The sequence below is a fragment of the Glycine soja genome, chromosome 7, assembly GCF_004193775.1.
Source record: "Glycine soja cultivar W05 chromosome 7, ASM419377v2, whole genome shotgun sequence".
In the NCBI taxonomy this organism is placed as follows: domain Eukaryota; kingdom Viridiplantae; phylum Streptophyta; class Magnoliopsida; order Fabales; family Fabaceae; genus Glycine; species Glycine soja.
This window is the reverse complement of record NC_041008.1, coordinates 21,450,700-21,469,217: the sequence shown is the minus strand read 5'-3', so window position 1 is coordinate 21,469,217 and position 18,518 is coordinate 21,450,700. Positions and strand designations below refer to the sequence as shown.

At 43.2% G+C, this 18,518-nt stretch overlaps 1 protein-coding gene across 1 annotated transcript; it reads right to left on the bottom strand.

Annotated features, from left to right (window-relative positions):
• Positions 1 to 5,474: 5,474 nt before the first annotated feature.
• Positions 5,475 to 6,101, bottom strand: LOC114420514. Its single transcript, XM_028386390.1, has one exon. The coding sequence runs from the start codon at positions 6,099 to 6,101 to the stop codon at positions 5,475 to 5,477; it is 627 nt and encodes a 208-aa protein (XP_028242191.1).
• Between the last annotated feature and the right edge of the window lie 12,417 nt (positions 6,102 to 18,518).

Below are 18,518 nucleotides of genomic sequence, written 5' to 3'. Positions count from 1 at the left end.
TTCAACATATATGAATAGTATTGGTAAAGAACCAAACTCCCTAACCGATCAAAACAACATTTTTAAAAAAAAAGCAACAATGAGGAATGAAAGCACAAAGATAGAATTCTCAGAACCAAGAATGAGATTAAGACATTTTGCATTTTGCTTCTAAAGAGCATCAGAAGAAACACTGGATTCAATCAAATAGAGGAAAACCTGTCAAAGGTGTATAAAACTTCACACAAGCAAGTGTTTCATCTCAATTCCAAATCACAGATATGTCATAAATTGATTTTGCAAGTCATTTCCCATCAAATCAAGGATAATGCGCATAATCACCATGGATCAATAGGTCTTTTTGAGGTTGGACCTATAGAAGATTTTGGCTTTGGTTTCTATATTTTTTTTTTTGGAGAGTAGGCATAAAGATTTGGCTAGTAACTTAAATGAGCGATTACTTCCTATCCTTTCATGTTTTGACCAAGTTATCATTATTTTTTTCTTCTTTTTTACTCTTTACAACAACTCTATACATGGTTTAGATGTTTGTTTATTCCAAAGAACTTGTATTTCCTTTCTCTTTCCTTTTTTCTTTTCGCTCTTTTTCATTTTTGATTTTGATTTTGATTTTTTTTTGTTTTGATTTGATTTTTGATAAATACCTAACTTTCTTCAAAAACTACAACTAGCCAAAAAATGATAGAAATCTCCCCTGAAAACACTCCTACTCTCCTATCCTAAGGTAAGGTAGGAGACTTTCATCCTAGGTTTAGTGTTCCGATAAAAATCAAGTGTCTCGCACAATGGGCTTACAAATGGAAAAACTAATGTACATTGGGACAACTGTTTGGCCAATGGCTAAAAATGTAAAGAAAGAAAGAATGCCCAGATTACTTCCATGAATCTTATGTTATGACAATTAGAAATTCATGCAAAACTAATCGTAGAACATATCCATACGGACACTCAATATAAAATTTGTGGTCACACACAATCACTAAAGCTTAGGGCTTGTTTCCACATTCAGATCAAACCAGTGTTTCAATGGTTGTTCTTTTACCAAGTCCGTGCAAAAAAAAAAAAACATCTAAGTCCATTTGGTATTTAGGAAAGTTCTTCATTATTTTAATCCTCAATATATTTTTTCAAAAAACTTTTTGTCGCGTTTTGATCTACAAAATATTCAAAGGGTACTGGTTGTTGATTCTTTTAAAAGCATGTTGGGTTCAAGAAATGAAATGGTTTGAGTCCCAGAAAGAGTTATAATCTATGACTACCATCAGAACATCAAAGCGCGCAAATTAATAAAAAATAACCTTGTGTAAGTTTTTTTTAAAAAGAAATCACCAAAATAAATAACGTAACAAATTACTAAAAGCAATAAATAAGATAAAGACAAGTTCATAAATTTAAAAGATTATGGTTGGGGAGCTTAGCCTCCTCCAATGAAGTAATCAAGCAGATCTGCCATGTCTCCATCATTCTCAGCTCTGCCTTCATCTCCTTGGGCAGCTCCTTGAGCATCTACAGGTCCTGCCTCGTCCTGGAAATTAGGCCTGTCTCCAGGCCATGCAACAGTGGCTCTAAACTGCTCGGGAGTAGGCCAAGGGTAAGGGTTAGGATCCTAGCGATGCTGGTGTAGTGTATAGTGGTAGAAGTTGTCATTTAATTGCATTTGGCCCCTATGATTTGCTGCATGCTGATCAGCCGAATGCCGCATGTATGTGTGTATTTGGAGCTCCATCCTCCGCATGTGGGTTGAGATGGACTCCACGGATGGCAGCTGATGTGGAGGCGGCGGTGGTGCATTTGCTGCCGACTGCTGCTGCTGATCTTGCCTAGACTGCTATACCTGCATTGGCATGCAATACTTTTCAATGAATGACCTGTTAATGGGAGGTTAGATGAGCTTCATCGGCGTGACCGACACTCCGTAGAATTGGCAGAGACCCATAATTAATGCAGGAAAACCCAGTGCTCTGTCGGACTTTTCTGGGTCCACTAGGTGCCTAGGAGGTGCAATGCCTACAAACTGATGGATGGCATCTGAGATGAGTTGTGCCACGTGGACATTGATCTGTGTCATAATGTTGTAGACCAATTGACATTTGGGTAGTGTGAGATTAGAGTTGTGGTCACTCGAAAGGATGTTGTTGAGTAGAAAGGTCATCCAGATTTGAGTCAGAGTGGTCATGCTAGTGCGCATGATCCGCACCCGCTTCCCTGCTATGTTTCGTGCAAAATCATGTCCGGGGGAGAAAAGTAGCTGACCTATGGTCTCTTCATCAAAACCTGAAAATTGGCTTCTTCTCTCAGTGTATTCACATCACGTCTTCTAAGATCATTGGATGCCCCATGAATTGGTTGATAGCATCTGTGTCATAGGGAATCCATTGGCCTTGCATTCTAGAGCCCTTATCCATGACAACTTCTTTAGTAGGCCAGGAATTTGCATAAAACTCCATGAGTACTTCAGGATCATATTTAGCCATGGGCTCTGTCAGCTACGTCCAATGCCTCCTAGCAATTTTCGCCTGAAATTCTGTATACTCACCCTCAGCTAGCTGGACCCACCTTTCCTTGAGAAAAGACCAATCTTTAATCACTTTAAAACGGCATTGATGCTCCTCACTTCGAAAGCGGTGTCCATCAAACTCGATTTCTACAGGTGGAGTTGTACTTGATCCTTCTACTATAACAGTCTTCCTTGCTCTTTTAGCAGGGAGTTTCTTCGGGGCCATCTGTGACAAAGACATGTAGAAACTAGAATTTTAGCAAAATTTTATTTTTTCAAAGAATAGCTAGCCATTGAAAATTTTTTCTTTTCTCTTTTTTTTCTTTCTTATATATATATATATATATATATATATATATATTATTTTTTAATATATTTTTTTTATTTTTCTAGCAATCAAGAAGCTAATATGTAAACAAGTTCACTCTAGAACAACCTTAAAACACAAATCCAAAACAACATTAAGCACAAATTCAATCTACCTAAGTGCTCCAATTTTCACAAGAAAAAGGTGGTGATTCAAACCTAACAAATTTACCTGTCCATTAACAACTCAAATAATCTTCTCAATCTAATTCACAACCCTATGTAAATTATTAACTTGAGTTGATATCACACTTAATTAAATGACTAAAAATGTTTAACATTTCAAAACTTACAAGAGAACATAGTCTAACCATTGTGGCGTTTCATCAAACACTTGGTGTGCATATGTCATCACATGCAAAATGAGGGACAAAGAGCAAACATGACATGCAAATTCGTGAAAAACCAAGGATAGGCCTAAAACCATATAACACAACCACCAATATAAGTGTTTTGATCATTCGTTCACATAAAAATCATCTTACAAACAATTGCAAAGAAAGCAACAACCAAAACACCAATCATTATAAGAAAAAAAAAAGTAAAACTAGATGGAGGTGTGATACTTACTTGAAAGGGATGGAGTGTTGTGTGCAAAATGAAGAATTTTGATGAAAAGGAAGTAGCTTGGGGGAGCTATGGGGGAAAAGGGGCGAGGCTTTTATGAAGAAGGAAGAAAAAAGAAGTGTAATATGAAGGTAGGGGGTGTAATATGATTTCATCCCCCCTTTTTATTTTTACCTCAGACGTGCACTCACCCAAGCGAGTCAAACCCCTTTTTTTAATTAATTAATTAATTTTTTTGCATGAAAATTTTAGTTATAATCTCGTAATAAGCTTTATAATTAAGTATAATCCTAAACAAATTCATGAAATAATTCAAAAAGAAAATCGAACAACACCAACTCGCAATAGAAAGCATAAGGCATAAAATTAAAGAGCAAAGTTTAGAGATACTAGGTTGCCTACTAGGAGGGCTTCTTTAACGTCTTTAGCTGGACGCATGGTTGTGGCCGAGGCTTCAACATCTCATCCTTCATAATTCTTTGCTTCAATTGTGAGCAAATTTGATCGTGGATTTAACACCTGTTGGCGTTTGCTCTAATGCCTTGAAAAAAAGAATGTTAACATACAAATGTTTAAAATGCTATGAAATGCACGTATTTCCTTTCCTATCTGCCCCTAGGTCTATTCAAGGCTTACTCGTGGCGCCTATCATAACCCAAATAACTCTTCATTTTTTTGCAAAACTTTTAGAGATGATAAGATGCAATCACATGCATGTTTGTATTGAGCATTCATTTAGCGCAACAATTAATCAAGTTTTTTTTGTTTAATTTTACTCAACGCTTACGGCACCCCTATCAAACGTGCCGAACGAGCGACTTCTGATCGAGCAGATTTGGCCATTGGATCTGGAGTGCGGGTCATGTGAGCGAGCAAAACAATAGCGTAGATTCATACCCAATGACAATAAAAAGTGCAAAAGACACACATTAGAGAGAGAGATACAAAACATCAATCCATATTTATTAACGTTGCGATTATTGTTTACAATGATAACCTAAAACATGAAGATCCTAATGAGTCCTTGGGGAGGCCCAAACAATGAGCCTTTAAACTGCCCCAAACATTATGCATAGTATCACTTGACAACATCAGAATTCGCATGCGAAGGCAACTTTTCATCATCCATGTTCACGAGTAACAATGCTCCACTCGAGAAAGCCTTATTTACCACAAAAGGTCCTTCATAGTTTGGGGCCTATTTCCCTCTATGATCTTTCTGAACATGTGATACTTTCTTCAAAAAAAGGTTCCCCTCGCAGAACTCACGTGGGCGCACCCTTTTGTCAAATGCGCTTTTCATTTTGCTCTGATATAGCCGCCCATGACTTCTGGCAGCTAATCTCTTTCCCTCAATAAGATTTAACTGGTCAAAATGTGCTTGGGCCCATTCCGCTTCTTCTAATCCTGACTCCGCTATAATTCTCAAAGAAGGAATCTCCACCTCAAAAGGGAGCACAACTTCCATCCCGTACACCAAAGAGAATGGGGTTGCCCCAATAGAAGTGCATACAAAAGTTCAATAACCATGCAATGCGAAGGGTAGCTTTTCGTGCCAATCATTGTATGACACTATCATCTTTTGAACGATCTTCTTGATGTTTTTATTGGCGGCCTCAACTGCCCCATTCATCCTGGGCCGATAAGACATTGAATTATGGTGTTGGATTTTGAAATCCTCACACATTTCCTTCATTACTTTGTTGTTCAAATTGGTGGCATTATCGGTGATGATCTTTCTGGGCAACCCATATCTGCAAATTATTTCTTTCTTGATGAATCTGACCACCACCTTCCTAGTCACATTAGCATATAAGGTTTCTTCCACCCATTTGGTGAAGTAATCAATGGCGACAAAGATAAAACGATGCCCATTCGAAGCCTTGGGTTTGATAGCCCTAATCACGTCTATGCCTCACATCGAGAACGACCATGGTGCTGACAACATATTCAACGACACAGGTGGAGCATTAACATTATCTGTAAAGGTTTGGCACTTGTGGTATTTCCTAACGTGAACACAACAATCACTCTCCATGGCGATCTAGTAATACCCGACTCTCAGAATCTTTCGGTCCATGGCATGCCCATTGGCATGAGTGCCAAAGGATCCTTCATGCACCTCCAATAGTATCTGCTCAGCCTTATTTGCATTCACACACCGAAGCAGTACCATATCATGGTTTCTTTTATATAGGACATCCCCACTCAGGAGGAAACTGGCTGCCAACCTCTGTAATGTCCTCTTGTCATTGTCAGAGGCCTCGGGCAGGTATTCATTGTCCTTGATGTATCGTTTGATATAGAAATTCCAAGGCTTACCATCCTCTTCTTCTTCTATCAAACAACAATGTGCAGGCTTAATGTGGCATTTGATGTCTATGCACGACAAGTCTCTGTGAAAGCCTATTTTGAACATGGACGACATAGTGGCAAGAGCATCAGCCACTTGGTTTTCCTCTCTAGGAATATGGTGAAATGATATATCATCAAAGAGTTCCATCAATTCCTTGATGTAAGCTTGATAAGGTATCAACTTCTGGTCTCTGGTCTCCCATTCACCTTTCAACTGATGGATTACCAATGCCAAATCTCTGTACACTTTGAGCAACTTGACCCTAAAGTTGATTGTTGCTCGGATCCCTAGGGCGCATGCTTCGTACTCCGCCATATTATTTGTTCAATCAATCTAGCCGTGAAAGGCAAACATTATTTATCTAGCGAAACCAACACTGCCCCAATTCCATGACCTAGTGCATTAGACGCACCATCAAATCACACAATCCACTTATCTTTGTCTTCATCTTCACCTTCTTCCTCAAACAAGGCTATAATATCCTCGTCAGGGAATTCTGGATGCATAGGTTGATAATCACTTATGGGTTGTTGAGCTAGATAATCTGCCAAGGCACTCCCTTTTATTGCCTTTTGAGTGGCGTAAACAATATCGAACTCTGACAACAAAACTTGCCATCGAGCTATCCTCCAAGTGAGAGCGGGCTTTTCAAAGATGTACTTGACTGGATCCATTTTGGATACCAATCAAGTAGTGTAACTCAACGTATATTGCCTTGAAAAGTGAGCTACCCATGCCAAGGCGCAAAATGTCCTTTCTAGCAACGAGTAGTTCATCTCACATGCTATGAATTTCTTGCTCAAGTAATAAATGGTCTATTCTTTCTTTCTGGATTCATCGTATTGCCCTAGCACACACCCCATCGACTCATCTAACATTGTCATGTACAAAATAAGAGGTCTTCCAGGCACTGGTGCTATGAGCATATGAGGATTCATCAAACACCGTTTAATTCTCTCAAATGCTACCTGATAATCATCATCCCACTTAATAGATTGATTCTTACGCAACAACCTGAAAAGAGGCTCACAAGTGGCAGTTAACTGCGATATGAATCTAGCGATGTAATTCAACCTTCCCAAGAACCCTTGAACTTGTTTTTCTGTACGTGGCTCGGGCATCTCGAGAATTGCTTTCACCTTATCTGGATCCACCTCTATTCCTCTCTAGCTAACAACAAAACTGAGCAACTTTCTGGATTTTACCCCGAACGTACACTTTACGGGATTCAATCTCAACTTGTATTTACGTAGTCGCCCGAACAACTTTCATAAATTGACTAGGTGCTCTTCCTTCATTCTTGATTTTGCGATCATATCATCCACGTAGACCTAGATCTCCATGTGCATCATGTCATGGAATAATGCCACCATGGCCTGCTAGTATGTTGCCCCAGCATGCTTCAATCCAAACAACATCACCTTATAGCAGAAGGTTCCCCATATAGTAATGAAATTTGTCTTCTCCATGTCCTCTGGTGCCATCTTTATTTGATTATAACCTAAAAATCCATCCATGAAAGAGAATAGGGCAAAACGGGTCTGTTATCCACGAGAACGTCAATGTGCGATAAAGGAAAATTATCCTTTGGATTGGCTTGATTTAAATCTCGATAGTCCACACACATTCACACCTTTCCATCCTTTTTTGGGACTAGCACGATATTGGCAACCCATTCTGGGTACCAGGCAACGACTAAACAACCTACATCAAATTGTTTCTTCACCTCCTCTTTTATCTTTAGGGACATTTCAGGCTTCATTCTCCTCAACTTTTGTTTCACCGGGGAGCACTTAGGATTCAATGGTAGCTTGTGTTGCACAATTTCTGAGCTTAAACCATGCATATCCTGGTAAGACCAAGCGAAGATGTCTTGGTAGGCTCGCAACAAAGCCACTAACTCATCTCGGATGTTAGCAGACGCACAAGTGCCAATCTTCACCTCTTTTTTCTCTTCACTAGTGCCCAAGTTAACAACCTCTGTCTCCTCTTGATGCGACTTTATCTCTCTTTCTTCTCGTTCCACTATTCTCCTCAGATTCGGGGGGAATCCCTAATCCTCATCTTCTTCCTCCTCGACTTGATTTACTGGCTTCTCAAAGTCAACATACAGGTTCTCAGTATCATTGCTTTCACAGGACTCATTATCGGATTTGTGACAAATCATTTAATCGCAACGAAAATAAATATGCAGATAAATGAAACGGAAAAAGGTGAAAAAGGGAATATATCAATAAAAGGTTGTATATTAATGGTCACTGGAACATTAAAGAAGAGTATGCCCAACAAAGAAAGTAACCCTTAAAGCCTAGGCACGGCAATAGGATCCAAACTACTTAATTACATCGAATTCGAAACAGAAATCTTTGGTTGCTCTATGATCTGAAAATTTTTCAATTCAAAGTCTGGGGAACATGGTTGCACCCAATTCGGCTAATCTTAATCGATCTCTTCATCTAGCATAGGAACCTGATCTTCATGCATCCACCTTACATTCATAAAGCTCTCATTGATGTGACAAATAGGGACCCTCTCCACCTGTGATCCTCGCCCTTGTAAACGAGCTAAGTCTTTCTCTTTCCTTTCCAAAGCAATCCTTCTTTTGTCAGCACTTGTAGGCTTGTACCCCAGACGAAACCTCCCACAGTTTTCATCAATCTTCAACAGGCTTACTGCGCCACCACCATTCTGGACCAAACCCATTCTAGGCTTATACCCATCCTTTAGCATAACTCGAGCTACCATCAAAGAGGTATCAAACAAGCGTGGTTGTATCAAAAGAGACTTCAAATAAGCACTATTCACAATTTCCAATGCTTGAAATGACGTTTCTAGTGACTCCTCCGCTGCTTCAACATAAGGCGTAGAAGACAGATAACTTACTAGTATGTCCTCCTCACTTGATACTATAACAAGCTGACCCCCCACCATAAATTTCAATTTCTAATGCAAAGATGATAGGACCACTCTAGTCGAATGAATCCAGGGTTGACCTAGCAAACAACTGTAAGCAAGAGTTATGTCCATGACTTGGAAGGTGATTTGAAATGTGCATGGGCCAATTTGGATCAGGAGATGAATTTCCCCTCTCACATCACGACGATTGCCACCGAAGGCTCTGACAACCATAGAACTTGGCCTCATGTACGAGGCATCGAATGAAAACTTGTCTAATGCCATTTTAGGCATGACATTAAGAGAAGAACTATTGTCCACAAGCACCTTAGCCACCATATGATCCGCAAATTTGACTGACACATGCAGAGCCTTATTGTGCCCTCTCCCTTCAATTGGTAACTCGTCCTCAGTGAAAGTCAAATAATTACTTGCAGTGATATTATTGATTATTCCTCCAAACTTCTCTATAGAGATGTCATGCGCCACAAGGGCTTCATTTAAAATTTTCATCAATAACTCATGATGAGGCTCAAAATGCATGAGCAGTCCCAACAAAGATCTTGGCTAGCATTTTGTTCAACTTTTCGATTACCTTGAATTCACTCTGCTGAATGATTCTCATAAATTCCATTGCTTCCTCAGCAGATATATCTTTCTTGCCAAAACTGTCCTTTTCCTCCATAGGCTTTTTGATAGGGGCCTCGTTATTTGTCACAGAGCCCACTTTCTCCCTTTCGACCACATCCTCCATTGCCTTTCCCTTATCATTCGACTTTGCCGATAGTTCGAGAGGAGCAAAAATATGCCCACTACACGTCATGTGATTCATACTAGAAATATTTGTGTCCTTAGAAGTTGGCATGCTAGCCCCAACACGCATAACAGACGTGTCTTGCCTTCCGTCGGATCCCTATATGCCATACCTCCATGGCACCACCTTGTCACTTTTATAAGGGAATGGTGATGGTGTCCTCACCACAGCGGGTTGGAAACCTCGAGGTACTTGAGTGGTAACATCTTTGGTAAAATGAATTACCAAAGGTTTAGGCTTACCCAGGTTGGTGTCGCTTGACTGCATGAACACCTCTCCTTCCTTCCTCCTTACTTGACCAATTTCAATTCGTCCTTCATCTATCAATCCCTGCAGCAGCTCCTTGGATACTAGGCACGTTTCTACATCATGCAACTCCCTTAGATGCAGCGGGCACCGATCCCCTTATCACCGTTGTATTTAACCATGCCATCCTTACGTAAAGCCTCCAAGATGAATCATTTTGGGGTCGACACATCCTCTATTTTCTTCAACTCCTGAGACTCCCATTTTTCAACAACATTCACTGACGAGCTTCTGTGATTTAGAAGCGGATTAGTTCTTACATTCGGACTATCCTCTTGAAACGTAAGCCATCCCGCATCAACCAAACTCTGCACTTTATGCTTAAAAGCTACACATTGTTCAATGGAGTGCCCCGGGATGCCACCATGGTAGGTACATCTAGCGTTAGGATTGTACAATTGGGGAAAGGGAGGTTGATAAACCCTTCTCGGGCTCACTACTGCCAGTTGGTTGCTGAGTAAGGATGGTAGTAGGTCAGCGTATGACATTGGGATTGGGGTGAATTCTATAGGTTTCCTTTCTGGGAAATTCCTCCGAGGGTTGGTGTTTATGTTGGGATTGGGAGTTGCATTTGGCATGGGTTGTATAGGGAATGGATTTTGTGGGTGATGTTGGGGAGGTCTCTGCGGTTGTTTAGGTGCTCTTGGTCGGAGGGGCGTTCGGCAGGGGGGAGGACCGATTGACCGAGTAGTGCTACTGGTGTGGGGGATAGTGATACATGAGGTTGTGAGGGGTTTGCAGGGAGCTCGGCCATGTGGGCGTTGTAGTCACGTTATGGGTTTCTCCCTCTTTTTTCTTTGCATCATTCGCCCCAGGCCTCCTATTACCAAAACTCATAGTAGAAGCATAATCAAATTTCCCTCTTCTCAGACCCACTTCGATCCTCTCGCCAGCAAACACTAAATCTGCAAAGCTTGAAGGCATGCAACCTACCATCTTTTCATAGTAGAACACCGATAATGTGTCCACTATCATGGTTATCATCTCTCTCTCCATCATCGGGGTTGCTACTTGAGTTGCCAAATCTATCTACCTTTGAGCGTATTCTTTGGAAGATTCATCATCTCTCTTGCACATATTCTATAGTTGCATTCTATCTGGAGCCACATCAGAGTTATACTGATATTGCCTAATGAAGGCAGCCAATAGGTCCTTCCAGGAACAGACCCGGGAGGGTTCCAGATTGGTATACCAGGTAATAGTTGTCCAAACAAGACTCTTCTGGAAGAAATGCATCAACAACATCAAGTGATTCTATGGGCAAGTAGTTTCCTTGTTGTCATACCCTAATTTCGTCCGGGGACCTTTGCTTGATGACATGCGACCTTTCTTTGGTCCTTGTGAGGTGCTTGGCACCCATCATTAGGCAATTTGTGAAATTTCAGGACATGCCGGAAAACCGAAAAAATATTGATGCACAATCCGTAAGTTTCCGTGACACACCAGAAATCAAATGGAAGCATCGTTGCATAATTAAGTGAGATTCCGTAACATTCCGTAAGTCAAAAAGGGGATGATTATGTAATCCGCAAGGTTCCGTAACATTACGGAAAGAAAACAAGTATCGTTACGAAATTCATAAGTTTCCGTAACTTTACGAAAAAAGAATCACCAAAAAAAAGGCAAAGGGAGGTGTACTTAGTAAAAATGAGGGTGCAAATAGCACCCAGGCCCACTTGGGCCCTCCAGAATATTCCTCCAGAAGGCTGTTGCTTTTGGAGGAAGCAACCTGGCTCGCCTGGGCGAGCTGGGCGGCAACCACCTCCCCTATTTTGCTATAAATAGGGGAGGAAGTGAAGAAGAAAAGGGTTCAGCCCCTTAGGCACTTCTCTCTCTTTCGAATTTGCTTGGAAAAATTGTTTCCGTGAAGAAAATCTAAGCCAAGGCGCTTCCGAAACGTTTCCGTAACGTTTTCCGTGAAGAATTTCGCGAAGGTTTCGACCGTTCTTCGACGTTCTTCATTCGTTCTTCATCGTTCTTCGATCTTCAACGGGTAAGTACCTCGAACCAAGCTTTTCGATTCATTCTATGTACCCGTAGTGGTCCACATTGTGTTTCGTGCATTTTTATTCTCGTTTTGTTTAATTTTTATACCCCCTCTTGACGTGCTTAAGCCATTTTACTTAAGTCATTTCTCGCTTAACTTAAAAATAAAATAAATTTCCACCGAACGTTTGAATTGTATTATCCGTTAACTTCGGTTAAAATAAATTCCAACCGTTCGGTCGTGCCGTAACCACGTTGGAAATAAAAAAAGGAGGTAAAAAATAATATAAATAATCAAAAAAAATCTTTTAGCAAACTAAAGCGGAAAATCAATCGGACGTTTTCTCTTTGGGATTTCTCATTCTTAATCGAATTGATTAATAACTAAAGTGAAACTAAGGCTAAAATCAACTCGCCTAGTCAAGCTCGTCCATAAAAATAGGCTTTTGAAGTTTGTCATTTCAATTTCTCACTAAGTAAAATGGATCATTTTTAAGGTCCAAGGCCTTAAAATGATCACCACTTAAGTAAAAAAGAATCACTTGATAAGAAAGAACTACGTAGGTCTGATTTCCTCATCCGAATTGAGGAATACGTAGGAGCAAAGGGAAACACCCTTGTCGACCACAAAAAAGAAAAAATATAAAAGGGTATAAAGGATATAAGGACATAAAGGGAACGTAAAAATCAAAGTCATGTTTGCACATTCGATTAAAGGCTGCCGTCCCTTGGGACGGACGTGTGGGGTGCTAATACCTTCCCCGTGCGTAAATACAACTCCCGAACCTTTCACTTAAAAGTTCGTAGATCGCGTCTTTTCCGGTTTTTCCGACGTTTTCCTCAAATAAACGTTGGTGGCGACTCCGCGCGTATTCCTTTCGTGGAACACGCATCCCGCGAGTCTCGCGTTGCCCTCCCGCCGAAGGGTAGGTTGCGACAGTTGGCGACTCCACTGGGGACTGTTTTTAGAGAGTTAGGCCATTTAATTTTGTGCAATGTTTTACCATGACTTATCCCTTTGTTAGTTTCCCTTCATTATGTTCTTGTGTGTATAAGCTCTTTATTGCTTTTAGTGCGTTTTAAAATGTATGCATGAGGTAAATATTTATTCATTTGATGCACACAAACACCAACACTATTTGCACACACTGTGAGTGAAAAAGGGCCCTATACCCGGGTTCGTGGGAACATAAGGAGTGGAGGTGAATCTGTGATCATGCTAGGTCTCCGACTTGCTTGATTACAGTGAACCCTCATCTAGAGCTTTTCTCTTTGAAAACTTATTGTTGCTAGTAGTCCCTACTGCTACAATATGTTCTTCAAAGAGGATAATACCTCTAGAAACCATCAAAAGAGATATGACTACCTTGGGGGTTATCACTAAATGCCTAGTTAGTTCTCTCCCTTATAGGTCCCTTAAATAGGGGCACGAGCAAACACGCTGCGTGCCATTTTTCACACTGCCATGCATAAGTATCATATACCCTTTTGCTTATGTTCAGTGAATATTGTCATACTGTGTACATTCCCGCATTGTGTCTTTTGCATAGGCATCGCATATGGGTTCTGTCTTGATCCCTTTTGTAAACAAACCAACGGAGGGTCCGTGTCGCCTTCTTAAAAACGTACGTTGGGGCACTTTGCTACCCCTAGACGTTGTGTCTAAGAAGGGGACGAATTCCCCGGACCCCCGCATTCCTAGATTGCATCTGTGTTATATGCATTCCTTCATGCATTCATCCATTCCACCCATGAGATATCGGAGTTTTGATTTGCACCAGCTTTTGTCTCACTTTAGCAAGCATGGGAACAAATCAAACCGGCAAGAGGTTCTACCAAGTCAAGGTTAAAAGCTTAGATACCACCAGCATCAAGGAATTAGGGCGGTTGATGGAACCTCTCCAAATGCAAGCTTTCCGCAAGACTTACGGAAAGATCTTAGAGTTGACCTTAGCAGAGGTATCCATAGAAGCCATTGCATCACTCACCCAATACTACGACCAGCCTTTGAGATGCTTCACATTCGGAGACTTCCAATTAGTACCAACCATTGAAGAATTTGAGGAAATTCTAGGATGTCCTCTCGGGGGAAGAAAACCATATCTTTCATCCGGGTGTCTCCCCTCTTTGAGCAGAATTGCAACTGTGGTCAAGGATTCAGCAAGAGGTTTGGACCGCATAAAACAGACTCGGAACGGCATAGCGGGCCTACCACGGAGGTACCTAGAAGACAAGGCGAGGGGTATGGCCAATCAAGGAGATTGGGTCCCGTTTATGGATGTGTTAGCTTTGCTAATTTTTGGGGTCGTCCTCTTTCCAAACGTGGATGGTTTGGTGGACCTAGCAGCAATCGACGCTTTCCTTGCCTACCACCATAGCAAGGAAAGTCCGGTGGTAGCTGTCTTGGCAGATCTATTTGACACATTTGACCGAAGGTGCGAAAAGAGTAGCGCACGGATCATCTGTTGCTTGCCCGCCCTCTGTGTTTGGTTGGTTTCGCACTTGTTCCAACAAGACACAAGACATCCATGTCCGCTCCTGAGCCATCGCTCGTGTACTGAAAAGAGGAGAATAGATTGGGACCAGCTTTTGGCCGGGATAGGAGGTAGAACAATCAGTTGGTTCCCCCGATGGAAGGAAGGAAAAGAAGGAGTCCTTTTCTCATGTGGAGGATACCCAAACATTCCGCTGGTAGGAACGAGGGGTTGTATTAACTACAATCCCGCGCTCGCTATAAGACAACTAGGGTACCCCATGAGGGGAGCACCGACGGAAGAAAGCATGTCTCCTTTCCTTGTGAGGGATTTCGGCGCACAAAATTCCAAGACTATACAAAGAATCCATAAGGCATGGGAAACCCCGTTAAGGAAAGATCAAGAACTTAGAGGCATTCGTAATGGCATCATTGGTGGCTACCATGAATGGCTGAAAGTTCATATACGAGGTTTAGATTGGCTCGCCAAGTTAAAAGTCGTCAGCGAAGAGAGTTTTGAAGCACCGGAAGAGGACGAAGAAGTCCAAGCTCTCAAAAGCGAGTTAGGAAAGGCGAAATTTGCCAAGGAGAAGTTCAAGTTGGCCGCAACACACATTCGGAAGGAGTGTGCCGGGTTACGGGAAGAGAATGCAATTACCGCAAGAGCCCTTGAACAAGAGACCAAGAGGGCTCGCAAGGAAGAGTATGGCCGGAATAAATTTCGCGGAGCTCTATGGGGTAGCAATAGTGAACTCAAGCTGCGAAGGGAAGAGAGGGACCAGTCGCGAGCACATAGCATGGTTCTAAAAGAGGAGTTAGTTGCTTGTTCAAGGTCCAAAAGAAGCTTGTCTCAGCGTTTATGCGAGACGGAGACCAACATGCTAGCTATCATCGCCAAGTACCAAGAAGAGTTAGGTCTAGCCACGGCCCACGAGCATAGAATCGCGGACGAGTATGCTCAAGTATACGCGGAAAAAGAGGCTAGAGGAAGGGTGATCGACTCTTTACACCAAGAGGCAACCATGTGGATGGATCGGTTTGCTCTTACCTTGAACGGGAGTCAAGAACTTCCCCGCTTGTTAGCCAAGGCCAAGGCGATGGCAGACACCTACTCCGCCCCCGAAGAGATTCATGGGCTTCTCGGCTATTGTCAGCATATGATAGACTTAATGGCCCACATAATTAGAAATCGTTAGGAAACTTGTATGGTCTCTCAGACCTTGACTAGATACGACTTTCTTTTTGAAATAAAATGAGTTGGTCCCATGTTTCTACTCCAAAAAGCTTGTGCAAATCAAATCACTCCTACATTTCATCTCTAGCATGCATTTTTTCTTTACCCACTCCTCACGTTTGGTTTTTTAGGGAAAAACACCATAACTAAACGCGCCACAAGGCATCCCTATCGCACCAGATCCAAATCTAGAACGATGGGTGATCAAGAGGAGACACAGGAACAGATGAAAGCCGACATGTCGGCTCTGAAAGAACAAATGGCCTCCATGATGGAGGCCATGTTAAGTATGAAGCAGCTCATAGAGAAGAACGCGGCCACCGCTGCCGCTGTCAGTTCGGCTGCCGAAGCAGACCCGACTCTCTTGGCAACTGCGCACCATCCTCCCTCAAACATAGTAGGACGGGGAAGGGACACACTGGGGCACGATGGCAGCCCTCACCTGGGATACAACCGAGCGGCTTACCCTTATGGATTGCCGCCCAACTACTCACCACCCGTCTTGCAAGAAGATGCGGGCCACATTGCTTCTCCCGTCCTTGAAAGAGAGCCTCCTCAACAGCCCGACGAAGTCCACAAAGACCCTCAAGACTATGCTCGAAGGGATGTCGAGTTCTATCCCCCGATCCCCGAAGGGCCGGCACCAGGCACGTTGCCTCAACCCAACATCGCGGCACCACCAATAGTTTTGTCCACGGAAGGACCGCCCCCAGCAACTGAAGAAAGGAGGAAGCTCGATCTCCTTGAGGAAAGATTGAGGGCCGTGGAAGGATTTGGGGACTATCCGTTCGCAGACATGACGGATCTTTGCTTAGTACCCGATGTTGTTATTCCCCCGAAGTTCAAAGTGCCGGACTTCGACAAGTATAAAGGGACGACTTGTCCCAAAAACCATCTCAAGATGTACTGCCGTAAGATGGGCGCCCACTCTAAGGATGAAAAGCTATTAATACACTTCTTTCAAGATAGCTTGGCCGGAGCCGCGGTAGTGTGGTACACTAATTTGGAAGCTTCCCGTATCCGTACTTGGAAGGATCTGATTACTGCCTTCCTAAGGCAGTATCAGTACAATTCTGATATGGCTCCCGACCGCACTCAACTGCAGAATATGTTCAAGAAAGAGGGTGAAACCTTTAAAGAATATGCGCAGCGGTGGAGGGATTTGGCGGCACAAGTAGCTCCTCCCATGGTTGAGAGAGAGATGATCACCATGATGGTAGACACTCTGCCAGTGTTCTACTATGAGAAGTAGTAGGTTACATGCCGTCCAGCTTTGCGGATCTAGTATTTGCCGGGGAAAGAATCGAGGTAGGATTGAAAAGAGGAAAGTTTGATTACGTTTCCTCCACAAATGCGAATGCCAAAAGAATCGGGGCAACAGGGGCAAAAAGGAAGGAAGGAGATGCCCATGCCGTCTCTTCAACACCCGCGTGGGTCAAACCCCAGCAAACGCCTCATGGTACCCATCAGTACGCGCAACATCACCCGAGCTTCTCGGCTCATACCGGGAACGCCTCTAGTTCAACACCCGTGCAGCCTAAGGCACTCACCCAGAGGGAAGCTCCCCAAGTTCCAACTCCGAACACGACTCGCCCGGCCGGTAATTCCAACACGACAAGGAATTTCCCTCCGAGGCCATTTCCGGAATTCACCCCACTCCCAATGACGTACGAAGACCTTTTGCCATCCCTCATCGCCAATCATTTGGCCGTGGTAACTCCCGGAAGGGTCCTCGAACCCCCTTTCCCGAAGTGGTATGACCCTAACGCAACCTGCAAGTACCATAGGGGTGTCCCGGGGCATTCCGTTGAAAAATGCTTGGCCCTTAAATACAAGGTCCAACATTTAATGGATGCTGGATGGCTGACTTTCCAAGAGGATCGGCCCAATGTGAGAACCAACCCGCTCGCCAATCATGGAGGGGGAGCGGTTAATGCCGTTGAGTCCGATAGGCCGCACAGGTCTAAACCTTTAAGGGATGTGGCAACCCCTAGGAGGTTTATCTTTGAGGCCCTACAAAAAGGAGGTGTGATTCCCCATAGTGGGTGTAAGGAGGATTCCTGTTTGCTACATTCCGGCGAGCTGCATGACATGGAGACGTGTTTGGGAGTAGAGGAGTTGTTACAGCGGATGATAGATCAAGGTCGACTGGAAGTCGGCAGTGAAGGAAAAGAAGAGCAGCATATATGCATGCAGTCCACGGACGGGAACAGTGTTGCGAAGCCCAAACCCTTGGTGATATACTTCACCAAAAGCGCAGCTTCGCAAAAGCCCGGACACCCCTTAGTAGCCAAACCTGTTCCTTTCCCATACCAAAGTAGCCACGCAGTACCATGGAGATATACACCTCCGAGGGAGAAGGAAGAAGAAGCCACCGACGTCAGCTCGTTGTCAGCTAAAGTAACAAATATCACGGGACTGAGTGGTGTGACCCGTAGTGGTCGTGTGTTCGCACCTCCGGACCTACCAGTCCAACCCGCGGACGTCAAGGGAAAAGGAAAAGTGGTGGAGGAACAAGATGGCGAAGCACCCCACGCTTCGAATAAAGATATCCCGGCAAAGGGCCTCCCGGAGAAAAAGGATGGTAAAAAGGAGGTGTCGCTAGAGGAAGCCAGCGAGTTCCTCCGGATAATTCAGCAGAGCGAATTCAAGGTTATCGAACAGCTCAACAAAACCCCGGCCAGGGTCTCGCTGTTGGAGTTACTTATGAGCTCCGAGCCTCATCGGGCTCTGCTAGTAAAAGTTCTGAACGAGGCCCATGTGGCCCAAGATATCTCGGTAGAAGGTTTCGGAGGGCTGGTCAACAATATCACCGCCAACAACTATCTTGCCTTCGCCGAAGAAGAAATCCCCGCCGAGGGGAGAGGGCATAATAAGGCTTTACACGTATCAGTCAAGTGTATGGACCATATCGTAGCCAAGGTGCTCATCGATAATGGTTCCAGTTTAAACGTGATGCCTAAAAGCACTTTGGAGAAGTTACCATTCAATGCTTCCCACTTAAAGCCGAGTTCAATGGTGGTT